Source organism: Micromys minutus (genome assembly GCF_963924665.1).
Source record: "Micromys minutus genome assembly, chromosome: 4".
NCBI lineage: Eukaryota > Metazoa > Chordata > Mammalia > Rodentia > Muridae > Micromys > Micromys minutus.
The window spans coordinates 55,738,589-55,765,646 of record NC_137973.1 but is presented as its reverse complement, the minus strand read 5'-3'; the positions used below and the strand labels follow the sequence as shown (position 1 = coordinate 55,765,646).

General features: G+C 39.9%; 1 protein-coding gene across 2 annotated transcripts in view; it reads left to right on the top strand.

The window, feature by feature from the left end:
- Nucleotides 1-8,715: 8,715 nt before the first annotated feature.
- The window catches only part of USP53 (ubiquitin specific peptidase 53), a 57,389-nt gene continuing 39,046 nt past the window's right edge, over nucleotides 8,716-27,058 (top strand). Inside the window, exons 1-2 of one of the 2 annotated variants that reach the window (XM_080916473.1) lie at nucleotides 8,716-8,832; nucleotides 21,532-22,170. In XM_080916473.1, the coding sequence (XP_080772599.1) occupies nucleotides 22,027-22,170 (144 nt within the window). In that variant the 5' untranslated portion in view covers nucleotides 8,716-8,832; nucleotides 21,532-22,026. The remainder of the gene's footprint in view (nucleotides 8,833-21,531; nucleotides 22,171-27,058) is intronic. The other variant, XM_080916474.1, reaches the window with a different exon arrangement.

The window sequence follows — 27,058 nt, the reverse complement described above, 5'->3', positions numbered from 1 at the left end:
TCGAATGGCTAAGAAGCACTTAAAGAAATGTTCAATGTCCTTGGTCATCAGGACAATGCAAATCAAATGACTCTGAGATTCTACCTTGTACCCATCAGAAATGCTTAGATTAAAAATTCAAGAAACAGCACATGCTGCTGAGGATGTGGAGCAAGAAAAACAAACCTTCATCTTTGGTGGGAGTGCAAACTGGTACAACCACCCTGGAAAGCAATCTGGTGTTTTCTCAGAAAATTGTGAATAGTTCTATCTCAAAACCCAGATATACCACTCCTGGGCATATACCCAAAAGATGCCCCATCACCCCACAAAGGACACTTGCTCAACTATGCTTATAGCAGCTCTATTTGTAATAGCCAGAAACTAGAAACAACCTAGATGTCCCTTAACTTAAGAATAGATAAAGAAAATGTGGTTCATTTATACAATAGAATACGGCTGGATTATTAAAAACAAAGACATCATAAATTTTGCAGGAAAATAGATGAAACTAAAAGTATCCTGAGTGAGGTACCCAGACCCAAAAGGACATGCATGGTATGTCCTCACTTATATGTAGACATTAGAGGTAGATGGAAGAAGAAACTGGATGGGACAGGGGATGGAGAGGGGTGTGGGGCCGTGGGGAGGATCAAATGTAAGGAGAGAATGGAAATCAGTGGTGAGTAAGGGCAATTGATAGAACATGCCAGAGACCTAGGATGGAAGGATACCCCCGGGGGCCTGTGGGGGTAACTCGAACTGAGACTCCAAGCAGTGGGGTCTCAAGTGGCCAGGAAAGACTGCCAGTGGAGGGATAAGAACAGTAACCCATACACAAAACCTTCAACCCAAAATGTAGCCTGCCTACAAGATGTGCAGATACAAAAATAAAACAGAGACCAAGGGAATGGCCAACCAATGCATGCCCTGAATTAAGACCCATTCCATGGGCAAGAACCAATCTCTGACACTATTAATGATACACTGTTATGCTTGCAGACAGGAGCCTAGCATGACTGTCCTCTTATGAGAGCTTCTACCTAGCAGCCAATGGCAAGAGATGCAGAAACTCACATATAAACATTAGATGGAAGCTGGGGAGAGAGTTGAGGGAAAAATTGAGGGACCTGAAGAAGATAGGGACAGCACAGGAAGACCAACAGTCAATTAATCTGGACCCTTGGGGGCTCCCAGAGACTAAGCCACCAACTAAAGATTGAGTTACAGGCTGGACCTAGGCCTCCTGAATATATGTAGCAGATGCGCAGCTTGGTCTACATGAGGATCCCTCAACAACTGGAGATGGGGCTGTCCCTGAATCCATTGGCTGCCTGCCTGATCCTGTTCCTTTAACTGGGCTGCCTTGAATGGGCTCAGTGGGAGAGGGTGTGCCTAGTACTGCAGTGACTTGATGTGCCAGGAGGTTGGTGGGCGGGATATAGTGTGTGGGGGTGAGAAGGGTGGAATGGGAGGAGGATCTGCATGGAGGGTCCTGGGAGGAGAGGGATGATAGTGGGATGTGAAGTGAATAAATAAAAGTCAGTCCGAATGTGTGTATAAGTGTGTGTGTGTGTGTGTGTGTGTGTGTGTGTGTGTGTGTGTGTGTGTGTGTGAAGTGCATGACACCTGTATGTATGTTTGGCACTGAGGCTTGTATGTGACTATTATAGGTTACCAAGACATGGAAAAATGTTTGGAAAAATCTCCAAATGTCATGGTATTTAAAAACTTAATTTTTAGGTTTATTTTATAAATAAAAAGGTTTAACTAAAATAAAGTTAACATCATTTCCTCCTTCTTTTATTACTCTATTACCCTTCCCATATTCCCCTCACTCCACCTCAGATTGATGGCCTCTTCTCCTTTATTACTGTTGTACACACACACACACACACACACACACACACACACACACACACACACATGTTTAGTATTGCTTGCATATATATGATTTTAGTTCTGTCCACTTTGTAAAGGATAACCAAATGCAGAATTCATCCTTAGGAAAAACTACATCTCCTTCTCTCCCCTCAGCAGCCATTAGTTGTCTGTAGTTCTCTGGGAGTTCCCCGACACATGTTAGCATGTCTAGAAGCTTCTCTGTCATTTCTAGTAGACTTTCGGCAGACTTCCTGTTCCTCTGGCCTTACTTTCTGTCCCCTTTCTTGATGTTCCCAGACTCTAGGTGCCAGAGTTGTGATGGGTTGATGATCAGTTGATGTCTATTATTTTAACAAGTTCTGATTTTCTGTAATGGTCTCTGTGTGTTACAAAGAGAAGCTTCTTTGATGAGGGGTGAGAGCTACACTTATCTATGAGTGTAAGGATAAGTATTTAGAATGCAGTTAGGAAAGTATTTAGAATGCTCTCATGTACCACTCATGAGAGCGCCAGCTTCATGTAGCTAGGTTTTCGTACCACGCATGAGTTCCCTCCTGTAAAGTAGGCCTTAAGTTTTATTAGGTCACTGTTAGCTACTGCTAAGATATCAATGTCTCTAGTGTACCTTTAGGGATATCCTGCCACCAGCTTGACAACGTTGGGATGCATAAAAGTCAGGTAGGTAGGACTCCGGATTCTTCCTTCTCTTGTCAGTAGCTCACATAGCATCTTTGGGTATTATGAAAGCTAGACCTCAGCAAGGAGGCTTTCATGTCAGATCCAGCTTGAATCTTCTGTGTCTTAAGTGTGTTCTGTCTTAAGGAATAGAGACTTACCTTCAACCTTTGGGGAAAAAATCGGAAGCAACAAAAACCTATATTGTTTGGGAGTCTTTTGGAATTACACTGAGCAATTCTATTTATAAATTTTGGAAAGTTTATTTTAGGAGTGTTTTGCCTTCATGTGTGTGTATGTGTACCACGTGTGTGCCTGGTGTCCACAGAGATCGGAGGAGGTCAAATCCTCTGGAACTGCAGTCATGAATGGTTGTGAAGCAACATCTGGTATGGGTAAACCAAACCCAGGTCCTCTGCAAGAGCAACAAAGAGGGCCTTGTAGCTCTGGGAATTGGAGTTACACATGGTGGTAAACCGTCTGTGGGTTCTCTGTAAAGACAACCAAGTGCTTGTCACTGTTGAGTCAGCTCTCTAGGCCCCATGGTAGTTTTTATAGTAGGATACTACCGTGGATATCATAATTCAGAAAAAGAAGATACCAGTTTCTGAAAAGTGCTTGGCTACCATCTTATGTTCTTCCCTAACTTTTCAAACTGTCACAAAAGTACCAAGTATGTTTGTCACCAGCATTTGGAAACAGAAGGTATTTTGCTTCTCCCAGCTCTTCAGAGACTTGAGAATATTTCAGGGAAAGAGTGTCAACCCAGACAAACTCCAAGTGTGTGAGAGGAGCCTGGAGAATTTTATTCCCTGAGTTTAACTGGAGAAATTTTAAAAAGGGTTGAAACCAGACTAATAAATTAAATTAAGTCTATCTGTGAATAAGGCCGTGCTTTCTAACTAACTTGTTTCGAAATTGCCTTTGAGAATTAATGTAGGCAGTGCACAGAATGGAATGTCAAGAATCCAGCCTTCTGCATTTCCTCCTTGACACTGCTGAAGATAAAGCGGGTATTTAGGCAATAAAAATTGAGGAAGAAGACAGCTATGGGGATGTACAACCGGAGCCCCAGCATTGTGAGGTGGAGGCTGTAGGATCAAGGACAGTAAGCTACATAAAACAGTGTCTCAAAACAAACAGCAAACACCCGAAAACTCAGTAGAATAGTAAATCCTTTTTCCCAGTTATGGAAGGAAGCTTGAGAACCTAATAGGACCTTATGCCCCAGGCTCCACAAAGTTCCATGTTCTATGAAGAATCTAAGGGTATAATGATCTGAGAAACTTAGTTTCATATAAAATCATTAAAAATCAAATAGAATTAATTATTTCGAGTATAAATTTACACTGGCTAGCAAAGCATAGTACACACCACTTTAGAACAACCCTAGTTGAGCTGTTCTGATTAAAACCAGTTGTGTGAAACAACCGAAGAAATGCTTCCTCTAAACTGCGATCAGATTTACTGTAAAAATCTAGTTTTAGTTTTGGCTGGCACGTTTTTTTCCCAGAGGCTGACAATGTTAGGACATTATGAATCAGTCACATGAGGCAAACTGCATTTGCCAGGGACATGCCCATAAGGCAACTATCAGGAAAGCTAGGTAAATATAGTAAATAATGCACAAGGCTCCTCAGAGGAAGGCCCACTTGGGAGTGGCACATTTGGGATAAAGACAGAGAAATGCTTCCTATTACTGATCATTTAAATATCGAACTCACCTTTGGTTTTCCGAGTTTAAGGGAAACCTAGTGCAGACTTCTGTGTCATCGTTTGGTTTACATGTTATCCTTACTGGTTCTTTCCACCCTTTGCTTATCTTTAACCACTGTTTTATATGCTATGCTAGAATTCACTTCAAGTATCTTGTAGAATAAGGTAAAATGTGATAAATTAAAGTGAATTGGTTTAGTACTTACTCACTAGGCCTTCAAAAATAGAAGAGATTATTTTTAGCTTAAGAACGCAAGTGGCATTTTCAACATGAAGTAGTGTCTTAAGAGAAATTGAAGATAAACTTCCATTGCTATAAAGGACAAAAGTAAGGACACGGAGTGCAGATTCCTGGGAGGTAGATTCCAGCTCACTGTGATGTTATCTTAACAGTACAAAAGTCATAAAAAGGAAGGGATGGGTTCCCTTCCCTCAGTTAGGAGGGAACAGATTCCTACAAGGATGAGAGTCTGGACCAAGGGTATTCTGCAGAGAAACAGCACATAGCTTCTTGTAGCATCACACTGTCAGCTGACACATTAGTAATCAAACCAGCAGCTCACTGGCCATAATGATACAACGTAGGGCTTAATAGTTGCTGAAGCATTATCCAAAGACATAATACACTGTTTTTCATCCCTAGTTTTTACAGATAAGAAAATCACAATGTTTCAAAGTAAAATAATGCAAGAGTATTAAATTGGCTAAGCTACCTAATCAGCAAAACTTATGGAGGTCACTGTTTAAGTCACTTGGTATCTTACCAGCAAATGTTCCGGGAATGGCAGAATCTTTGGAGGAATGGGATGGAAAGCCAAAGGCGGCTGAGTAAATGCCAGGGGTATTGAACTTGGCTTCCCTCTGTTTATCAAAACGCCTCAGAGGTTGGGCATAGTGACTGGTGACTATTCAACCCTTAACTTCTTTGAAATGGAGAAGATAACTCTGAGGGACTCTTCCTCACCTTGTTCTGAACTAGTGACAACAAATACCAAAGGCCACCACTGCAGCAGTCCTCGGCACACTTCTGTACTGGACTACAACCAGAGAAAAGGGCCCTTTCCTGTAATTTCTACAAAAACGGCCAGAAAGCAGTCAGAATCACCCCACACCAACGGCCTAACAGAAAGGGGTAAAATATCCCATCTAGCATTATGTCCATGCTGTGATTGAGTCGGGGTGCTCCCTAAGAGCAGGGGGGTTTATTTGGGGTTAGATGATTGTCTGTTGTGAGAGGCTATCTTGTTGTATGTAGTTTAGTAGCATCCTTGCTTCCAAATATCATAACCAAAACTGTACTAACCATTGCCACGTGTCCCACAGGAGAGAAATACATAGAAAATAGAGTCAAAAGTCCTAATTTGAGATGTACATAGAAATAAAGAATGCAAAATACAAGCTGGCAGGAGATACCAAGATATTGTTAGACAAAGAGATCATTGGGGGGAGGGTTGTAGGCACTGGCAAGAATTTTGGACTTTATTTCATATAAATGATAAACTACTGAACAATTTTAAGTTGGGAAGTAACATGAATATACTCTAAACAGGCCTATGTGAGAAATGGATTTAATACCATGAGAATAAATGAGATCTTATAATTTACAGTAAGGCATATATCATTTAAAGTAGGTTGAGGAAGGGCAGCCAAGAGAGCTCAGTAGGTAAAGATACTTGCTGCCAAGCTGAAGACACAGTTCTATCCCTGGGATCCACATGGTGGAAGGAGAAAACCGACTTTTACAAACATCCCCTCACCTCCAAGTATGTGATACATAGAATGTGCACACACTACACAAATAAATAAATGGAAGTAATTTCTCTAAAGCTCTGTAAAGTGAAAAGAAAAAAGCTGATGAAGTAGGAGGACCACCATGAAAGGATCATGTCACAAATCTGAGATGTGGGTGGAGGAATTGGTTTTGACTAGATGCTCTATAAGGTTCATCCCTGAGTCACTCATGGTCTGAAGAATTTCTTCTTAGCTTCCCCTATAACTCTTGGTCATACTCCAAAGTAATCACACCATTCAAGAACTTCCCCCAGTAGCTCCAATTTTTACCTAAACAGCTTTCTCTATTCTAACAAACAAAATCAACTAAAACTTTTCTTTCATTCACTCATTATGTATTTGTTAAACACTGGTGCCAGATCTGGAGCCTTTTGCTGCCTCTCTAAAGGAGAGAAAAAGAGAGATCTGCCTGTCAGGCAGGGTCAAGGCAGGTCAGGGTCTGCTAGCAGATATCCTGGCCTGCTGAGGCATGGAATGATAAAAGGAGGTGCTCTTGAGGCTCAAGGGGAGGGGCTGAGGATTCTATTGACCTTGGGGAAAGGAATGGGGAGGTTTTGGGATGGGGACAGTAAATTGTTAGCTTGTGGCTTTGCTTCCCAAGTTAATGGTATAAAAAGGCTATGAGAAATAACACTCACTGCTGGCATGATATCGACCTGCAGCCCTCCCGGTATCTGTTTCTTATTTCCTATCTTTCTTGTAATCAGCCTCACTCCCCACTCTTCAACTCCATACCGGCTGGACTGGTACACTTAACTATGCCCTAAAACTTCAGTGAGAAAAAAATATATACAGTTCCTGCTCTCTAGGGTCTAGTTAATATGCAATTATTTTGTCAGACCTACTTATTGATGTTTTGATAGGAAAAAAAACTTTAAAATCTCATTTTGCCTCATTCTTTTAGCTGTTTTTTCTCCATGCAGCATCTATCCTACTCCACCCCAGCACTTACCACACCTATAGCCACTAATTACTTCCAGGAACTACTGGATCCCAGCTCCTCCGGACAGAATGTTGCTACTCCTACCAGTCAGCAGTGGCAGGAATTTAGCCATAGGGTAGTACATTCCTCAGTCTGAGTTATAATCAATCCCTAGTAACAGAAAGAGGTATGCTGGTTCTATGAAATTCACCTGGACTTCACCTGGATGATCTAGTGTTTTCTCTGACACACCAAAGCTTTATGAACCCTTAACCAGTGGGGCAAAGAGTGATCCTTTGTAATTTTGGTCTGCTTACTCAGGAACTTTATGAATCTAACCCCCCACCAACATACACCTCTCAACATGAAATAGTCATTCTGAGAGTTAATACAACCACATTGTGATCTTCCTAACTACATTTGATTATTTATTTATTTTGGAGCAAGGCGTTCAGATCTTGTGATGTCAAGAGTCTGAAGTAAACACGAAAGAACGGGACATTAACACATGATCTGGACTGCTTGCTCCCAGATCTATCTTTTTTTTTTTTTTTTTTGGACATATTTAAGGCACTCATGTGAAATACATCTAGGAATACACAATACAGCTAAAAGGTTAAGTTCATGGTGGGAAGTTGTGACATAAATAGTACCTCACAACAAAGTACTGTGACTAAAGGGTCCACAGGGGAAGAAAAGTGTTCACAACACATTATTAGCTGCAGAACCAGGAGGAAATAGCATGGAGTCAATTACTTTAAACTCCTAAGAACTGGTTTCTTCTGCTCCCTCCACTCAAGATGTTAATGTTGAAGACAGCTTCATGTTACTTCTTTTATGTGGTAAATACTCAAGGTTCTCAGTAATCCAGTCTTAAAAGACCAATAACCTCATTGCACGTCACCAACTTGTGGGGTTTCCTCATGCGCAATTTCTTCAGGCAAGCACACCAGCTTTGGAAATGTCTTCCAAACCTACATTTACTTTTTGAGACATCTTGATAGTCAGCCGGGCTTTCTTTGTTGTTTGTTTTGTTTTTCCTTTTAACTATTATCCCAAATAAAAGCTTTTCAAACAAGGGTTAGTCTGGTTCTCAGCAGCAGCTTGTTTTGTTCCAAAACGCGGAAACGATGCTGCCAAAATTTCTGACGATTAACTGGGTCAGCAAGGTTATTAAGACGATCATTTTATTTGTGGTCACGAAACCCCCACTTAGGGAGAATACATTCCCGCCGAAGGAAACCACACAAACCGTACCGACTCCCCCCTGAGAACCGCCCGGGTGCTGGCCTAGCAATGGCTGGACCCACAGAACCTCGGCTCAGTTCCTAGCGCATCCGCACTTAGACTGCTAAGCCACAAACCAAGGCGGAGAACAGCAGGACTGCCGTGTCTGCTGTGGAAATTAGTCGCAGTCCCTGGCCTACAACGTAGTGCGAGGATTCGCCACGTCTTTCCTCACAGCCCGCCCCTCGCGAGCCACCCTCGCGTCGGGAGAAGTCCGAGTCCCGCTCTCGCGGGATCTCGCGTCTCACAAAACCCCACGAAAAGGGAGCATCACCCGCAGGAAAGCCGGGAACTCACGTGCGGGGGCGGGGCGCGACGAGGAGGCGGGGCTCGGTGTGAGTGGGCGGGGCATCCCGACGCGAGGGAGGGCGGGGTCCAGAGACCTGTTGATTGCAGGTGTCACTGCCCAGACCGGCCCCTGGGTCTTGGGCGTGCGCATGCTCTGCGCGGGTCGGGAGGCTGAAAGCCGCGGTGTAGCCTTCTGTCTCAGTGCGTGTCGGTTTGGCTGTCACGACGTTGTGGGTGTCGGCGCGAGGCGGAGCCGGGCCAGCGGGACTGGAAGGCTACGGCGCCCGGAGGTAGAGCTTGGGGTGAATCTCGGGAGCCTCCGCTGGGCGGAGGGCGAAGGACTCGGGTCCCCATGGCCTGGCGGGGTTCGGGCGCGCTGACCGGGGTGGCCGCAGGCTGCGGGGCGGGATCGGGCCGGGTCGGGATGCGCTGGTCAGGCTTCTGAGGCTCACGGTGCAGCCCCGCAGCCGCCCGAGCACTCAGCCTTCTCCGGGGCTCCAGCATGATTGGCGTCCCTCCTTGGGGGAGCAGACTGGGTTGGATGTGGCAGAATCTTGGCTTGGTTTCTCAGTAGCTGTACAGACGTACAGAGTTAATGTTTAGCTTCTAAACGGCGTTTTACGGTACAATTACCGAACTACTCGCCAGCGGCGCGGGGGAACAGGAAGTGCCTGCACAGGTGTGTAACTGGGAGGATCTGAAGCCCTGCAATCTGAGCCTGGTTTGAGGTTTTGTTATTCTCCAGAGGCTTGCTTTTCTCCGTGCAGATCCTGATAAATGCAAGACGCACTGCACGTCCTTATCTGCTTGCAGCCTTCCATAGCTGGAAACATATTCTTTCCTCCTAGATATTTTCAAGGCTACTTTTGAGGAACATTGACTGTAAACTTAAGTTCTTCGTGACTAGCACTGAAGCGTTGAAGAAAAGGCACGCTGATTTTCACATTTACAAGGTGTAGCCGGTGCTGACATAAAGTTATGATAGAATGGATTGGTGACATTGATAACTTGTCGGTTTTATTTTCTGTTGTTTTCAATTCTGTGTCGATGATGGTGGAGGCAAAGATCCTTCGTTCTATTCTGTTAAAGAGAAAAGGAAAAAAAATAGTGAGGAAAAGGTCTTCAAAAGTAATGTGTGATTTATCTGCTATTTCCAGAAGAACTCTAAATAGATTTACTGCGGGTGGGAGCTGTAGTATGAAAAATAATTTTTTTTCCACTTATCTTTTAGAGACTTTTAAACTGAGCTCCTTTGGACAACTTATCTAGGTTCATGATTACCGGCAATAAACTTACGAAAGTCATTTATTTAGTTTGTAAATCAAATCAATGGTAGTTACATATTCCCCCCCCCCAAAGGGTAAAAAACAAGAGACCCCCAAACAGGCTTTTTCTTTAGGATTTACTTTATTCATAAAGCTGTAGGTTCTATCGAACTCATGATACTTGACACTTAACAATTCATTACTATTTTCTCTAAAAGATGCATACGTCACTTTTTTTTAGTTTTAGTGGTAGGATGCATTTTCTGCTTATTCTTGTCCTTTAGTAAGAGAGTCCTACAGTTTCAGTATGTACTCTAATTCAAGGTATTTTATATTGCTTACTTTTAAAAGTTTACTTTAACCATGTAGTGTCAAGAAATGCAGTTTTGGTGTACAACGGCTTGGAAGTTTGTTTTAACAGGATAAAAGTTTTAAAATGAAGAGAAATTTAATCTATTTTAAGGGGTGATATGCACTTTTAGACGATAACTACAATTGCTCCTTTATGTTGGGAACTCTGTAGTTGTAGAAGGAATGACTCTCCAACTTCCTGAAAATATATCTTATTTCCATACAGTGATCTTTTAAGTTAACTGGCAAAGGTGAGTTACTAAAATACTAAGCAGCCTTGTTATTTCACAGGCTTTAACTATAAGGTATGACCTAATTATAGACCCAAATGACAATCTTCAGAAAACTTGGTAGCTTATGTATTGCACATGCAGATATTTTGAACACTGTGCTATGGTTTGAAGCTCTTTGTGAGATCTTGTGTTAGGGAAGGACATGTACTGATTTGTGTCACTTTGGAAAAGCAGGGTAGAAGTTAGTGATGATATAGATGTAGTATTGGATGGTAGATTATTAACTTCCTGTTGCAATGATTATTCAAATGCTCATTTGCAATGTACGTATATATTAGAAACAAGAAATAGGTGTAAGTTGCTCAACCATACATAAGAAAATCATTACAAGTTCTTGGAATTTTAAATAACTTTATATAACACCCTAGCCTTAGCAGCTTATTGAGTTTTTTTTTTTAATAATAAGAAACATGCAAACATATTTATACTAATCTTTTCCAAATTAATTCATATTCTATACCAATTCCTTAGTGGTTCATGATCAGAAACATAATAGTGTTTGTTTATAATTTTGTTTTTTATTTACTTGGTTGTCTTCCTGAGTAGCTTACGTTAATCTCAAGTTTTCAATCCTCCTCCTTCAGTTTCCCAAGCACTGAGATTATAGGTGTACTATGTGAGTGCAATCAGAGGAGCCTATATTAGGCCACGGGTTCAAATTGCCTTCCATGGGGTTCAGATTGCCTCATGTATTCATATTTGTAATCTGGAAACTACAATTTTATGTAAACCTTCATTATCCTACCTTTCAAAGCTTTGCATATGCCTGTGTATGTGCACGTGAGTGTGTGTGTGTGTGTGTGTTTTGTTGTTTTGTTCTTTGGTGGTGCTGGTCATTGAACTAGGTCCTGGGTCTTGCTGTGACCACAGAACTATTGAGAACCTTGGTTCCATCTTTAATTACACTAGTAAATAAAATTAGTTATTTGAGATAACATGACATCTTTGTGATAGTACGAAGTTTTATTATACTGAACAGTATTAAACGTGGGGAAAGTTTTAGGAATTTTATTGGATTTTTGTTGGTTTTTTTTTTTTTTTTTTTTTTTTTTTTTTTGGGTGTGGATTGGTATTTTGCTTATATGTCTGCACCATCTGTATGCCTGCTACCTACAGAGGACAGAAGCAGATCACCTGAGTGGCTCCAGACAATTCTGAACTGACCTGAGGGTGCTGGGAATCATTGTAGATCCTCTGGGAAAGTAACAACTGTTCTTAACTCCAAAGCCATCTCTAACCCCAAGAAATACTGTTTCTAACTTAGCATTTGAATTTTTCTGGGTTAGCAAGTTTTTCTCAGTAAGCCTTTTCTAACATATTCTGTGTACTAGATACTAGAGATTCAAATATTAATAAAGTGTTAAATAATTATAAGTCAGAAACTTTCGGGGGAAGCACTTTTTTGAGACAAAATTTTTGTATAATTTATTATGCTCTGGAATTTACCATGTGGCCTAAGCTGGCCTCAAGGGCAGTACTTTAGCCTCCTTAGTGTTGTGTTAGTAGGAATGAGCAACCACTCCCAGCTGTGAATTCTTCCTCTAAGCTTCACTTCTAGGTGTTCTGAACCATGACCACCACCCCTACATTAAGTTTCCAAGGGTGAAAGGGTGGTATACTGGTTTCTTTCTCTTATACCCTCATTTTTGTAAGATTCTACTTCCCTTTCTCCTACCAGCTTGCATCCACACCACTCTGATGAAGTTGATTTTGATTTGACAGAGGATAGAGGGTTACTTCATCCTGAGTTACATCTGGAAAGCTGCACCATGTTGCTATAGACCACAGCTAGAATAACAAAGGGAATCTGAAAATAGGTAAGCATCACCTTAAGATTAAGATGGCGGCTGAGCAGACAGGAGATGCAAAGGCAAACTGGGAGCATTTCAGGGACTGAACACATGAGCAACAGCAAGGTACCCCGTCTATTACTTTCTCTGGCCATGCCCAGGCAAGCTGTGAGTACTGCTGGACACGTTTGTAGATGACAACATCATATTTCAAAAGGATGGATTCAGGTGATCTTTGCCAGGAACACCTGTTAGTTAGGATTTCACCTTTCCCTCTCAGATTCATCCAATAAATAGAGAAGATGCCTGGTTTTTGCTTTACATTTCCAGAGAATTGAGAGGAGGAGACAGTAAGCAAGACATACAATACAGTAGGTCAGTTACATAGTGTTTTATGAGGTACAAAGTACCAAGGGGAGTTGGGAGGGTAAGATGGAAGTCATGATGATTTGAAACTTTAATTTTAGGCTGCATTTAGAAGATGAGGCTTTGGAGAGAACAGGAGGCAAAGAAAACACTAGTAATTCAAGGAACGGGGATACCGCTGCTAAGGCTCTCGGGTAGGAATTGCTTGAGAATGATAAGGAGCCAGTATGCGGAATGGGAAAAGGCAAAGATCAGGTGGCTAGTAGAGGTTAGGGGGTAGGTATATTTAGAGAGTTGCTGTAGTGTGAATGTTTGTGAACCCTAAAAATGGCTGCTGATACCTATTCTCCAGCGCAGTACTGTTAGCAGGTGAGGTTTGTGGGAGGTCATTATTAGGCCGTGGCTGTAGTAATCTTGTTCGTCTCTACTCTCATGTGTGGATACCAGAAGCCACCATCTTTTAAGAAGGTAAGCCCTCAGCAGCCACTGCTACCTTAGTATTCCCGGCCTTCAAAACTTCAAGAGATAGGTTTTTTATTACTTACAATATCTAAACATGGGTATTTTGTGTAACAGCTAAAGCAAACAAAAATAAATATAAAATCTAAACACTTGATAAGTTAAATTTCATCAAACTGTATTACTTCAAAATTAAAGAATTCTTAAAGGTCGATCAATAAGGCATGCAGTAAGATAGTGATTAGAAGATTGAGCACAATGTCCTTCCTGAGAGTTTTGAAGGCACCCACGCCTGTGAAAAGTTCTAGACTGTGTGTTCCATCCACAGACCAACACTGCATAAAATAAGAGAGACTGGGGCAACAGTTGTTGGTGAAGACCTGGTGCAGCTGCAGCCGCCACTCTCAAATGCAAGTGTTTGAAAGTTTACGATGAATTTGGTGATTCTTTTTAATGAGGTGAAACATAAACAATCATACATGCAGAAATTCCACTCAGTCTATTCCTCAGAGAAATTCGGGACCCAGACTACAGGAAGTTGTACCCCGTGTTCATGCTTGCTTATATCACTGTAAGTTGGACACATGACAGAAATCTCAGTGTGGGTGTCACTTCACAGCAGCACTACTTCGTCATGGAAAGGAATGAGCAGCTGCTGAGTTGTGCAGTAAGGTGACGAAACTCAAAAGCATCCTTCCAAGAGAAATAAACATTATATGAGTTCATTTGTGTGAAATTCTAGAAAATTGAAATTCTGGGAACAAAATCAGATACATGTTTGTTTTCGTTAGGTATCACAGTTCTCTTTCATGGTGTAACAAATTACCACAAGTTTACCAACTTAAAATAATTCCTATTAATTGTTCTATAGTTTAGTAAGTTTAGTGGACCAGTCCAGATGGGCTCAACAGGGTCTCTGTCCTTGGTTTCCCAAGGCTGAGGTCAGAGAGTCAAATGGGTAGGTTTTGACTGGCAGAGTCCTCAGGGAAGAATCTGCTAACAGGCAGATTCTTTTCCTTGTACAACTAAAATCTCAGTTCTCTGGTCCTAAAGTCTCCCCACACTCCTTATGTGGGCTCCATATTCTTGTTACCCTGCAAGGGTGAAATCTGTCCACCTTCTCCCTACCCTCACCAGCTAAAGAAAGCTTTCATCATTGCTTTTAAAGGCTTCTGTCATTAGATTGCCCCCCCCCCAAAAAAAAAAACAACTCAATCTGTCATCTGTGTCAGAAAACACAGATGCCATCAATGGATTATATCATACCTATCTTCAAGTTTTGGACAGTAAGGTGTAAGGTATGTGAGTATGTGTATGCGTACATATTATTGTACTTCTTGCCATACTGGAAATTCATTCAGCTATACATTAGAGGAATGAATTCTGTAGAATAACTATGACTCATAAAGGGGGCTAGTTTTTAAATCCTGGATATAAAAATCAGAGTGAAAGAAAATAGATTGATACTAGTATCTCCCAAACTGTTTAATTTCTATCTTATTGAATACTGAGACTGACCACAATAAAAGAAAAAGAGAAAAATAAAAGAGATCTATAGTAGTGTATACAATAACATTAAGATTAGTACAAGGTAAGAGTTAATGGCCAGCCCAGCCTTAGACCTTCTTTTAGGTAGTTAGCTTTGTTTTTTGCTGCTCAACTGTTGGACATGGAGATAGAAAAGCACAGGACAGCATGGGCCCCTTCATCTTTTATTTTATGTCTGGAGGGTTCCTGTATTCTTCTTATGAGTATGACATCTGCTGCCCTTTCCCAGGACCATAGGATGTCTCACACATTCCTGGACCAGCCTTCTGATCACTGAATTCACTTACCCACGTAGCATTAGTCTATCACTGAACATCTATCGATTATAAATAGACACTTAAGTAGCAACACAGTCATGCTATGAAGTTTGCCAGTCTAACAGGTATATAGTATTAGGTTTTAGTTATATTTTCCAAGGTTGAAATGTATGTTTGCTAGCCATTTAGTCTTCTGTCTGTTGATTTGTAGTCTTAGCATATCTTCTGCTGTGTAACTCATCTTCCCTTCAGTCTTCTCTGTGTATCATGTGCACTAGTCATTCATTGGTGGTTGTAGTTCTTGCAACTTTGTCTCATTTCTATTTGTATAGAATTGTTTTCTTAATTCTTTTTAGTCCTTTGACTTGTAGTGATTTGTATTCAGTCTTGTTTTCTGATGCATCCAGAACTTCAAGTTTTAGCAGCTTGATGTATATTGCTTTGTCATTGAGTTCTATATATTAATCTCACTTTTTAAAAAAATTTAAAGCATTAGTTTGTTGTTTACTTCTAATTCCTACAACAATTTGATATTCTGATGACAGTTTGATACTGAATTTAGAGAGCTACCCTTTAATCTTGCATGATCCTAACGTTGCTGCATTAAGTTTCTTTAGCTTTAGTTTTTTTTGCTTATCCTCTTGCATTGTGAACACATATGTACATAGATGATTTTATAAGTTATATAAATGTGACTAGTATTTTTGGCACAGGTTTTTCCCTCCTTGTCTGCAGATTGGTTGAGCAGCTTTGTTTCAACTACAAGTGAAATTGCTTGGATGTTCATATAAAACATACATGTTCTCATACCACATTTCTTTACACCAAATGGAATCATTGTTACATAAAAACACTGTTGCTTTTTTTTTTTCTTCTTTAATTTGATTCCATGGTCTCTCTGGAGAGAGGCTGTAAACAAGACTGCCCTGATAGAGCTTTGGGTGATTTGGGTCATTGGTTCTTATGCATTTTTCATGATCTTTTTATTCTGGCATACAATTTAGTGCCAAAGCATCCAGGATGTGTGTGTGTGACTAACTTCCCTCTCACTTGGAAGCAGATATCCTCATGGCCCTTGCTCAAATTGTGCTCAGTTTGGGATAGCCATTCTCTCCTAGAGCTCTAACGGGGAAAGAAGCCAGGTTTGAGTGTGTTCAGCTAGTGAGAAAGGAGACATCTCACCACAGCTCATGAAATAAGAGAAACAGTTTATCATCTTCAGACTCAGAGAAGAGAGGGCTGGGCCAGCAGTGGGGAGAGTGAAGAGCAAGAAGGGGTATCCAGGATGCTATCTAGTGCAGTGTCCCACAGAGTTCCTCCAGGGTTTTGGGAGCAGCCTGCCACACGTTCCTTACAGTCTCGCAGCTGAGAAGTGGTTGTGCTGCTTAGCTGTCCATCCTTTCAGAGTGTGAGGCTTGAGCAAGTAGAGTACATTGGTTCTACCCTTACCATAGGAAAGTGGTCAGCAGGAGGCAAGTAAGTGTACAGGACAGACAAGGCCTTGCATCTACCATACTGATAAGGTGGGAGAAGGTCAGAGAACTGGAGCTGTGGAGGGCAAACAGTCCCCACCTCTCAGAATGAAAGGCCACTTCATGTTGAGGACGGATGCAGAGACTGCGCATACCTTGTTAGGCTAGTGTGTCTTTGCTAAGGTGCAAGCTTTGTTTCCTTCATGATTTACTGCTGATACCCAATACACACAGACAAATAATGCTTTTGTTCCACATTTTGTACTGTTCTTGTCACCAGTAGTTCTTTTCTTTGACTTTGGCGGTGTGTGTGATATGTTCCACTGTATGGCCACACCACATTTTGTTTATCCATCTAATTCACACAGTGGAATTTGGATTATTTCCACTTTTTAGCTATTATGAGCAATGCTACTGCTTTTCAACACAGCCTCCCCCGATACTTTATAAAGCACAATATAGACTCCCATTGAAATAAGCTCTACATTTTGTTCTTTTGACACACTTTTGTTTACATTCTTATGTCACACTGGTCTGAGGCTTACCATGCGTGGATATGAACGTTTTGTTTCCTTCATTTGGAACTACTTTGTATTTTATTTTCCCGATGGCCTGTGATAATTTAATATTGGGAAATAATGGGTTTTGAAAATTGGGTAACATTTCGTCCAATTCTGGTGCTACTGGTGGTAAGTGGGAGAATGCTTATCACTTCTGTTTTCCCTCAACGACTCAGTCTTTTTGTTTTATACTTTTGCTTGAATTGCCTTTAGGACTATAGTTTTCATTAGATTTTTAGAAGTTTGTTTTTTTTAAACAATGTTTTTACTGCTTACATATGGTCTCGTCTCCTATATCAGTTCTTTCGGCTTTATATCTCTTTTTTCTTTAATCAGCCTTGTGAAGATTTGTCTAATGTGATCGCTTTTGCAGAAACTTAGTTTTATTCATCCTTTCACCTGACAGTTTCTGTTCTACTCCCTCTTTCTCCATGTTTTATTTGGACTTTACATCATCTATTTTGCTTGCTTATTTTACCTCTCAAATTGAGCTCTGAAATTCTTACCTCTTTCTAGAGGTATTTACTTTTTCTTTTTAGGAATCATTGATAGAGTTTGAATACATTCATGCCTATCTTAAGTAGTGTTTATAGTTGTGTGTGTCTCTTTCTGTGTATTGCTTTTTTAGTGCTTTTATGAGAATTTAAGAATATTTTTAGTAGTACTATGAAAATTTTGTACAATACCCCCGCCCATTCTTTTTAGATTCAGTACCTTCCCTGTTCAACCAATGTGTGTTGTTTTTAAACCCATCAAGACAGATTTGTGTTGCCCAGATATTCTTGGATATGTGGACTTCCTTTAGAGCATGGTCTACTCACCAGGGGCTACATTCTTAGAAGACACTGACTCTCCTAGAAGCCATCAGTTATCTCAGTTAACATCTTAGAAGACACTGACTCTCCTAGAAGCCATCAGTTATCTCGGTTAACATCTTAGAAGACACTGACTCTCCTAGAAGCCATCAGTTATCTCGGTTAACGCTCCTCAGCTAGGGCTGGGACTTCCCGTCCAACTCTAATCTCCATTTCGGATTTGGTTTGTCTTGAGCTTGCTGAGGTATTGTGTGTGTGGAACTTCCCTGCAGTGTCCAGAAGACACTGTGTCTTTTAGGTCACAGACTGCCTCTGGTTCTTACACTTTCTTCCACCTCTTTTACATTGATCCCTAAGCCTCTGGAAGATGGAGTACAGTATATCTGTTCCACTTAGAACTAATCATTTGCTCTCTGGTTTTCTATACCTTGGCCAACTGTGGGCCTCTGTGTTAACTCTATGTACTGCAAATTGAAGCTGATAGGCCTTGAGAGATGAGTCAGTCTGTGGGTGTAATCTGACCTTACTGCTCACAAATATTTTCTTTTCCACTTTTCTTTCTTTGTTTTTATTTTTATTGTCAACTAGCTAGTACTATGTTGTCTTTCCTCTGTTCTTTCATTTCCTATGTTATGGAGGAATAACATAGTTTATTACCTCTTTTTGGTTCCTTGTTATTTACCTTGTTTGTTTGTTTGTTTATAGCAAGAGATTGCTTGTATGTAAACATCTCAGCACACATGTGGCAGTCAGATGACAACTCTTGGGAATTGGTGTCTTCATTCCAAGGATCAACCTTGGACTGTGAGACTTATTGGCAAGCATCTCACTGGCCTGCATTCTCTGTGTTTACATTTTCTAAGACTCCAGTCATATTTACCCGAGGAATCATAAGCTAGTCTGTTTGTGGGGAAGTGAAGCAAAGTGACAGCTCTAATATGTGTGTGAGCTGATCTCAGGGAATAGAGGGGAGAGGAGGGACATCAGTGATGAAGTCTGAGAATTTATGCCTATAAGGGACTTTTTTAAACAAAGAATTCTTGTCAGTAATTTTACTTATCCTTATTTTATCTACACTGGTGTTTGCTGGATGTGTGAGGTTGTCACACCCCTGGAACTGTAGTTAAAGACAACCGTTGAGCTGCCGTGTGGGTGCTAGGAATTAAGCCCTGGTCCTCTGTTGGAACAGCCAACGTCTTCACTGCTTAGCCATTTCTCCCCTAAAAGGAGATTATTGCCTGCTTACAGGAACAGAACTGTAAAGTAATCTATGTGATGGGGGTGAGGACGGGGACAGAGGTTATGCCTGTTCTCACTTCCACTTCCAAACTGGGTTTCCTTAATACTGATTTAATGTAGAATATCCTCTATCCCCCAGATGGCACTGTCCTTTCCTGTTCCTGTATTGTGGGAATTTAGAGTTCTTTGGAATGGGAAGCTTACAACTAGAAATGTCTTTCTTGATCTCTTAACTGCTGTCCCCTTCCCCTTCCTCCTGTAGGAGCTAGTCACTTTTTGGTATCCCCAGGCTTTCTCTGTTTTTCATTAGACTGATTAACTTTTTTTCTGATCTTTAGAGATAGGTTAAAGCAGAGATTCTTAATCTTCATAATTTGACCCTTTAATATAATTCCTTATGTTGTAGTGTGAACCCCAGCCATAAAGTTACTTTTGTTGCTATTCAAAATCATAATTTTGCTTCTATTATGAATCATAATATAAATATCTCTGTTTTCTGTTGGTCTCAGACAATTTCTGCAAAAGGGTCTTTTGACTACCCTCAAAGGAGTCATGACCCACATGTGGACAAACACTGGGTTAGAGGAAAGGAATCAGAAGCACATACTTGTCTGGCATCTTATGTAGGAATGGAGGGCACAGTATTTTAAAGTATCTGTCATTGCCCCTCACAAACCTGAGTTCTTAAAAGGAAAGATTTTTTTCACGTATTTTATTTCTTGGTGTAGAATTGGTGACAATTAAGGTTTGTTGAAAGAATATAATTTTAAAAGGACATTATTCCATTAAAAAAGGGATTTATGGGCTAGGCAGATGGCTTCGTAATAAAAGTGGTTTCTGTGCAAGTGTGAGGACCTACGTTTAAACCCTCATGAAAGTTGAACATAAAGCACAAGTGTCTAATGCTAGCATTTCTACAGAGAGCTGAGAAGCAGAGACAGGGAATTCCCAGGAGCTCACAGGCCAGCTAGTCTGGCCTACATAGCAGAAAAAACAATGAAGAGACTTTGTCTTGAGCCAGGTAGAAAGTAGATCAAGACTAGAGGTTGTCCTCTGACTGCTGTGCTGGTGTGGTATGCAAGTGCCCACATTCACACACAAGTAACATTTTAAAATAAAGTTAGAAATTTGATACTGTATTAGATAAAACACCATGACCCATGCAGCTTTTAGAAGGGAAGATTTATCTGAATAGGAGTTCATCGCCATCATGGTGGGAGCAGCAGCTAAGAGAGGTCAAATCTTGCTCCATTAGCAGGAGGCCGAGAAAGCTAATTGGGAATGGTACATGTTTGATATATCTTCTTCAACAAGTCCACACCTCCTCCTCCTCCCAAAACAGTTGTACCAACTGGTGACCAAGTATTCAAGCACATGAGTCTGTGGGAACCATTCTTATTCAGTCACCACATAAAAAGCTCCCTTCATGTTGTACAAAAGTGGATGAATTTATTAAAATTTAGTGTATATGATGCATTTCAAGATTACTTGTGTCTCTATAAGAGGAGGCTGCGAATTATAGAGTTAAATAAGAGAAATAGCCAGCATACTTTATAATTAAAAAAAAATATTTAACTTCATTAAGCAGGTCAGTTACAGTTACCTCATGTAGGAGGTGAGCAATCTTTGATTCTGGGATGGGAAGAATGTATCTGAGACCAGGCAGCCGATAAGCTGGCCTGGAAACAAGGTCTGTTGAGAGACTGATGGCTTTCTTCTTTCTTCTTTAGTGCTGTGTTTCCGCTGGGTATTTGATCAGTGGTGGTAGACTGACCTAATCTCTCATCTTTTATGTGCTGTGAAAACCAGATTTGGTCCCGGTTAAGTATCTGAAGTTGCTGTCCATGCTAAATGGGGTTCTTCCCTCTGGTGGCTTTACCTCTTTCAAATCTTGGTGTAGATATAACCTTCTTAGTGAGTCCTTCCTCAGCTGTCTTGCCATCCTGCTTTCTTACCCTCCCCCTCATTAATACATTGTTAAAGTATGAAGCATTGTCTGAATTCTCTTCATTGTGCTAGTTCAGTGTTTGGTACGGATCAGGGCTCAGTAAGTATTTGTTAAATGAAAGAGTGCAAGAAGGAAATTTAGTTAATTAAGCAAAATGTTGATTGTGGGTACTTGTTTTTAATTCAGGAGTTAAACATTTAAAGCCCATTAAAATAGGAGCACACATTTGTGAAAGAAGTGGAATACCTCACTTGTATTTTTATTTAGACTAGCTCCTTTAAGGAACCAGTTCAATTTATACAAAATCTAACTGTCTTAAAAAAAAAGTCTGTTTGTAGACCATAAATTTATTTAATACAATAATTTGTTGCTGACAAATAGAATACCACCTCAGATGTAACATTTTTCTTCTATCTTCCTCTGAACATGACAGTGTTGGGTAGGTAGTGATTAATTTCCTAACAACTTGAAAAGAATCTAAATGGAATGTTTTTGTTTTCATATTTTAGAATGCTGTTCTAATCTTTTGATAATTGTGATTTATTAAATGATTGTGTGAAGTGATAATTGAGAAAGTCTTGATCAGCTTTTATTTAATTTTTTTTTTTTTCTTTTTTTTTTGGTAGATTTGCTTTGAGGTCATGCTGATGAAATATGGAGTCCTCTTTGCTAACTTCACCCAGATCAGAGAAAAGCTGCTTCACTAAAGAAACATAAAACATGACCAGAAGAACCCTGCAGATGCCAACTCTGCACCTTGGATCTTCTCTGTTTTCAGTCCAGTAGTCTTACATGTTAAAGAAAATGATCTATTCATCATATATTTTTAGCAGTTAGTTATTTTATCAGTGTGTCCAACTTATAAAAATTAGTGTTTTCAAACCCGAAAGGCCTTGTTTAAAGTAGGTTGCTTTTCAGTTTTCAGAAATTCAACCTTTACTTTGTTTTTACATACGAAAGTCCTCAGAAATGTAGCCCATCAGGAACAATGTGGACTTGGAAGCATGCAGTTTTATTGTGGAGTGCAGTGGAATTAAGTGGACAACTTGACGTGACCCAGGTCCTTGTCCAGAATATCACATAAGCATATTACTTAACTTTTATGCAAAAGTGGCTTGAAAATGGCCTGGGTAAAATTCTTACGGAAACCTAGTGGTAATCTTGGCAAAGCCTACCAAGCTGGGAGTTTGCTGTCCCTAGCCCCTACTGTAGGCTTGTTAAACGAACCAGGACAGAACAGCTGCTTTCTTAATAGTGCTGTACAGGTGAGACCATTACTTGTTTCAGCCTTTAATGTGCTTTTAAGAGACTCTTGTTTAATGATTCTTTTAATTTCTCATTGACTGGAATGACCTCTCTCTCTCTGTCTGTCTCTCTCTCCCTCTGTGTGTGTGTGTGTGTGTGTGTGTGTGTGTGTATAGGGTTGTTTGTATGAACCTCTTTATATATGCATGAGCATATAGGTTTCTGTGTGTGTATGATACATGAAGTCAAAGTTAGTACCAGGTGTCATTCCTCACTTGCTTTCCACCTCGTTTTTGGGGCGTGGTCTCTTACTGAGCATGCAGCTCATCCATTTAGCTTGGCTCTCCTACTTCCCCACCACTGGGGTTACACACTTTACCATTGCTGGTTTCTACATGGTTCAGGGATCTGAACTCAGGTCCTCAGACATGCATGACCAGTATTTTACCAATAAGCCTTCGCTCAGTCTCTGAATACCTTAATGTCACTTTTAGAGGTGCAAAAGATACTCTGGCTGAACATTTTGCTTTTTATAATAATTAGAAGTGATATATTCCCATAGAGTGATACACTGCTCTGGTATAAACATTTTTATTCAAAATGCTTAATAAATTAATATTTTAAAGTAAACATTTTTGTTTTAATTACCTAGCACTCTTCTACATGATTTTTTAAAAAAAATAAGTCTGGTATAGATCCCAGTCAATGGTATAAAAACACATGAGCTAGGCTGAAGTAAAAATGCAAACTTGGGGAGCACCCTCTCAGAGGTGAAGGGAAGGGAAGATGGGGGAGAACTCTCGGAGGGGGACCACAAAAAAAGGTAACATTTGGGATGCTAATAAATAAAATAATTAATTAATGAAAAATGAATGCAAATTTATTTTATTTCACCTCACAGTGACCCTTAAATTGTCACTTGAATTATAATTGACTGCCACAGTTTTAGATTAACTCTTCAATTTTGCAGCATTTTGAAATTATTTCAATAAATGTATATTTATTGAAACATTCTTTTCTATTTTTAATAATCTTTCTTCTGTGAAGTATGCTTTTCTCTTTTAGTAGTTCCGTATGTTTTCTTCTGAACACTAATGTTAGATGATTCCACGCATCTATGACATGCCACATGTCCCAGTATCTGAACACTTGTTCTCAGATCTTCCCTGAACATTCTTTATCTCCCCCAGGAACGGGAGCCAGAAGCATCAGGAAAACACTGACTCTAGTTCACGTTGGACCTTAGTTAAACAAGTGTTCCTAGCTCAGAGAGTCTACTGCTCTTAAGGGTAAAGACAGTCCTTAGGGAATGACAGTGGATATCAGGAAATCCAAGCATCAGATATTTGAAGTGCTTTGATTGGATTCAACTGTCAGTTTAGGTCTTTTCCTGTTTTCTACTTTTACCTTTTTCTTTTCCTTTAGTTCCCACAATTTGTGTGTGTGTGTGTGTTGGGGGGGAGGGACAAAATGTTATAACAACAAATTAAAGAGTGTGGAGATGTTCACAGTCAAGAAAGTAGAAATATTCTTTTGCTAACATTTTTTTAAGGTGGACATTCCATTTTTAAATGGATATGCCATAAATACTATTTTTCTATATATTTGTTTATGGTACTTCCTGCTACATTAAATAGAACCACCTTCAATGTAACAACTTTTTCTTCTGTTTGAAGGACCTTTACTACCTTTTTTATAATCCTGGCCTATTAGTAATATATAATTCTAGCTTTCGTATGTTTGAAAAAAAATCCATTTCACTCCTGTGTTTGAAAGATTAAGGAATTAAGATGGGTGTGGTGGTGCATGCCTTTATTCCCAGAACATGGGAGGCAGAAGCAGGTGGGTTCCTGACTTAGAGGCCAGCATGGTCTACAAACTGGGTTCTGATTGTCAGGGCAACACAGAGAAATTCTGTTTGGGAAAACAAACAACAAGGATATATTTTTTTATCTTGGACATTCTGATTTTCATTAGTAAATATTTGATATGTGTCTTCACGTGTTCAGTCGTAACCTCTAGTCTGTGAATTGTTTTTTCTGTGCTTATCTACTAATTTTGCCCTTTATACAGAATTTTACTGTTCTCTTACCACCACCACAACCTTTTTTTTTTTCCTTTTACTTTAATGGCCACTAATTCTGATTAGATGTCATAGAAGTTTTACCTTGTGAGGTTATATTTTCAGGATTCCTAAAGATAATCTTAAACTTTATTCTGGGCCAAGATTAATTTAGTTGGAAACAGTCTGGTTATTTTGCTGTTCTGGTTTCTTGGACAGGGATTACTCTTTAGGTTAATTTTTTCTTTTTCAGACACTTCTTTTCTTCAGCCAGTGCTCTGTGAACCTTAGCTTTCTACCTTGGTTATTGAGAATAGTGTCTCATCCTGATTCTCCATGAGCTCTGGGCATGATTTCTTCTAGTTCATTTGAATGTTTCATTCCCTGGCCCAAGAAGACTTCTTGCTTGTGCTTCCTGGCATACTTGGAGGGAGCCTGTATGTCCCTGGTGAGGACTCTGCAGCGCTCTGCCCCACCTGCTCGAGCAGCCTCCAGAGTTCTGATGTTGCTACAGGCTAATCTGTAAAGCCAGTTCTCATCAGGAAAAGCTATTCAGGTCGTTCGTTGTCCTGTCAGAAAACTTGTTAATCAGTTTCATGATTATTTTTAAGGATTGCTCAGAAATAAATTGAGGAATCCATTTTGTAAGGCCATACCCATTTCTAATGCAGCTATGGAAAGGCATGGATACAATGTAAGGCAGAGAATGAATTTATACACTGTCTCTTAATTCCTATCACATCAGTATATTTCATGGTGTTTTAAAATGAAGAATATGATCAAAATTTATATACCTTGGGGGAAACATTATATGTACTGATTTTGGGGAATATTTTAGCTATATATAGAAATGAAAAAGCTACTTAATATCTTTTAGGATTTATATTAAATAACTACATGCAAGAAATTAAAAAGGAGTATATATTGCTAAGAACTTAATTAGTTCAGCAATTAACTGAGACTTACTTTGTAACAGACACTAGAATATAATTTTATGAAATAGAATAAGTGTGGATTATAATTAACATAATTTTGTAGGATTTGTTTTAAGGTTTTATCCTACTGTATTGAATAATGTACAGAAAAATATTATTTTGAAATTCTCATATATGTATACAATGTATTCTTTTCTTACCCATCCCCCACTACCTCTCCAGTTTCTCTGGGACTCCCCAGCTCGTCTTCATTCCTGTATCATGGCTTGTGGTGGTGGCAGTGCCGGTGGCAGTGGTGATCATCATCATCCTCTTTCTCTACTCCTTAGTCCAAATAGTGCTGACATATGTACATGGATTGAAGCCCATGCCACAGTAGAGGCCACAAAGTGATTCAGCAGCCGTTAGTCAAAATAGTCCTTTTCTAGGGGTTAGGACTCCTAAATACCATCGCATTCATGCTAGAATTTTTACTGGCTTAATCTTGTACAGGTTCTTTGTAGATAACCATAGGGACTGTGAGATGACATTTGCAAAAACCATGTTACATCCAGAAGTCTGCATTTCAGACTTCTTCGTCTGGCAGCTGAGTACTGGCTCTTGTTTACACCTGGTACATTGGTCAGATCCTCTTTGCATTAACTGTTACCCACAACAAAAAGAAACTTCTCGGACCAGAGTTGAGCGCAACACAAACCCATTGGTATAAACTTAGATATTAGAAGTTAATTTGACAACATAACTATTTGAGATTTTTCCTATCCCTAGATCCTAATATATTTCAAGCCATGGCCTTTTGACACGTTTACAAAATCAGACATGAAATGAAGCAAACCTTGTATCCAATCAGAAAGTAGTTGGTTGTTCCTATAGCTGTCATGCCACTGTTGCATAAGTACACTAAATGTGGCAGGCTGGTCAGTATTGTAATTCACAGGGTCCAGTAAGACCACTGACATGTATGTCTTCTCTCCTCCGGCTTGTATAGCACCTTCCAGCACTGAATGCTGGCCAGCAAGTAGAGGGTTTCCTAGACTGTCAGGTGGATTGCTCTGTGTCCTGCAATGGAAGTGAGTGGCATTCGTGTCCTATCATCTAGTTATGGAAAGCAACCAAATGCAATGGCAGTAGCCCATGTGTTTTGAGGTGCCTCTTTTTTTTTTTTTTTTTTTTTTTGGTGGTAGGGAGATACCCATTCATGCCTGGCACTGAGATTGCCATTGAGGAAACTTCTGGCACACCCATGGAGAGCATTCTAATCAATCTCCCCTTTAAAATAAATTTTAAAATTGAAAGACATTACTCACTTTCTGAACAGAATCTTGAGGGGTTCCTGTTTACTGAATGATTCAAATTTTCAGTTGCCAAGAAAATATACACTTAAAATACTATGTTTGACGTGCTAGGTGCTGGGAAATTCTTTGAGTTAGAAGCGAAGCTCTATTAGCCAACATTTGCCCAGTAGTTACCATATATTAGATCCTTGCCTGATTATTAAACTTTACAACTCCTGGTGTTAGATGTTACAGTAACCATTTGGCTGTCAGTTCAAGAACTGCTCAACAGAAGATCCGGAGCTGGAACCCAAACCATCTGCCTTCAGAGCTGTGTTGTTAGACATTTGCTATCATTCATCTTCTTTGTCTTTGTTGAGTACTTTGAAATGGATTTCAGTTTTATCCTTTAATGATATACCACCATAATATATAAGAAGTTAGTATTAGCAAGTACTTTATAAAACATTCATTTTGTTTTTATTAACCTTTTACTAACATATTTAGTTGAGAGAATTTAGATGTTTTAAGTGGGTTTTTCTAAGTTATATTATTTGAAGAAATTATTAAAACGATACAGGGAATCTTGATAAACTTGCTTGTATACCATTTATATGTCAGGCTCTGTGTTTATAAA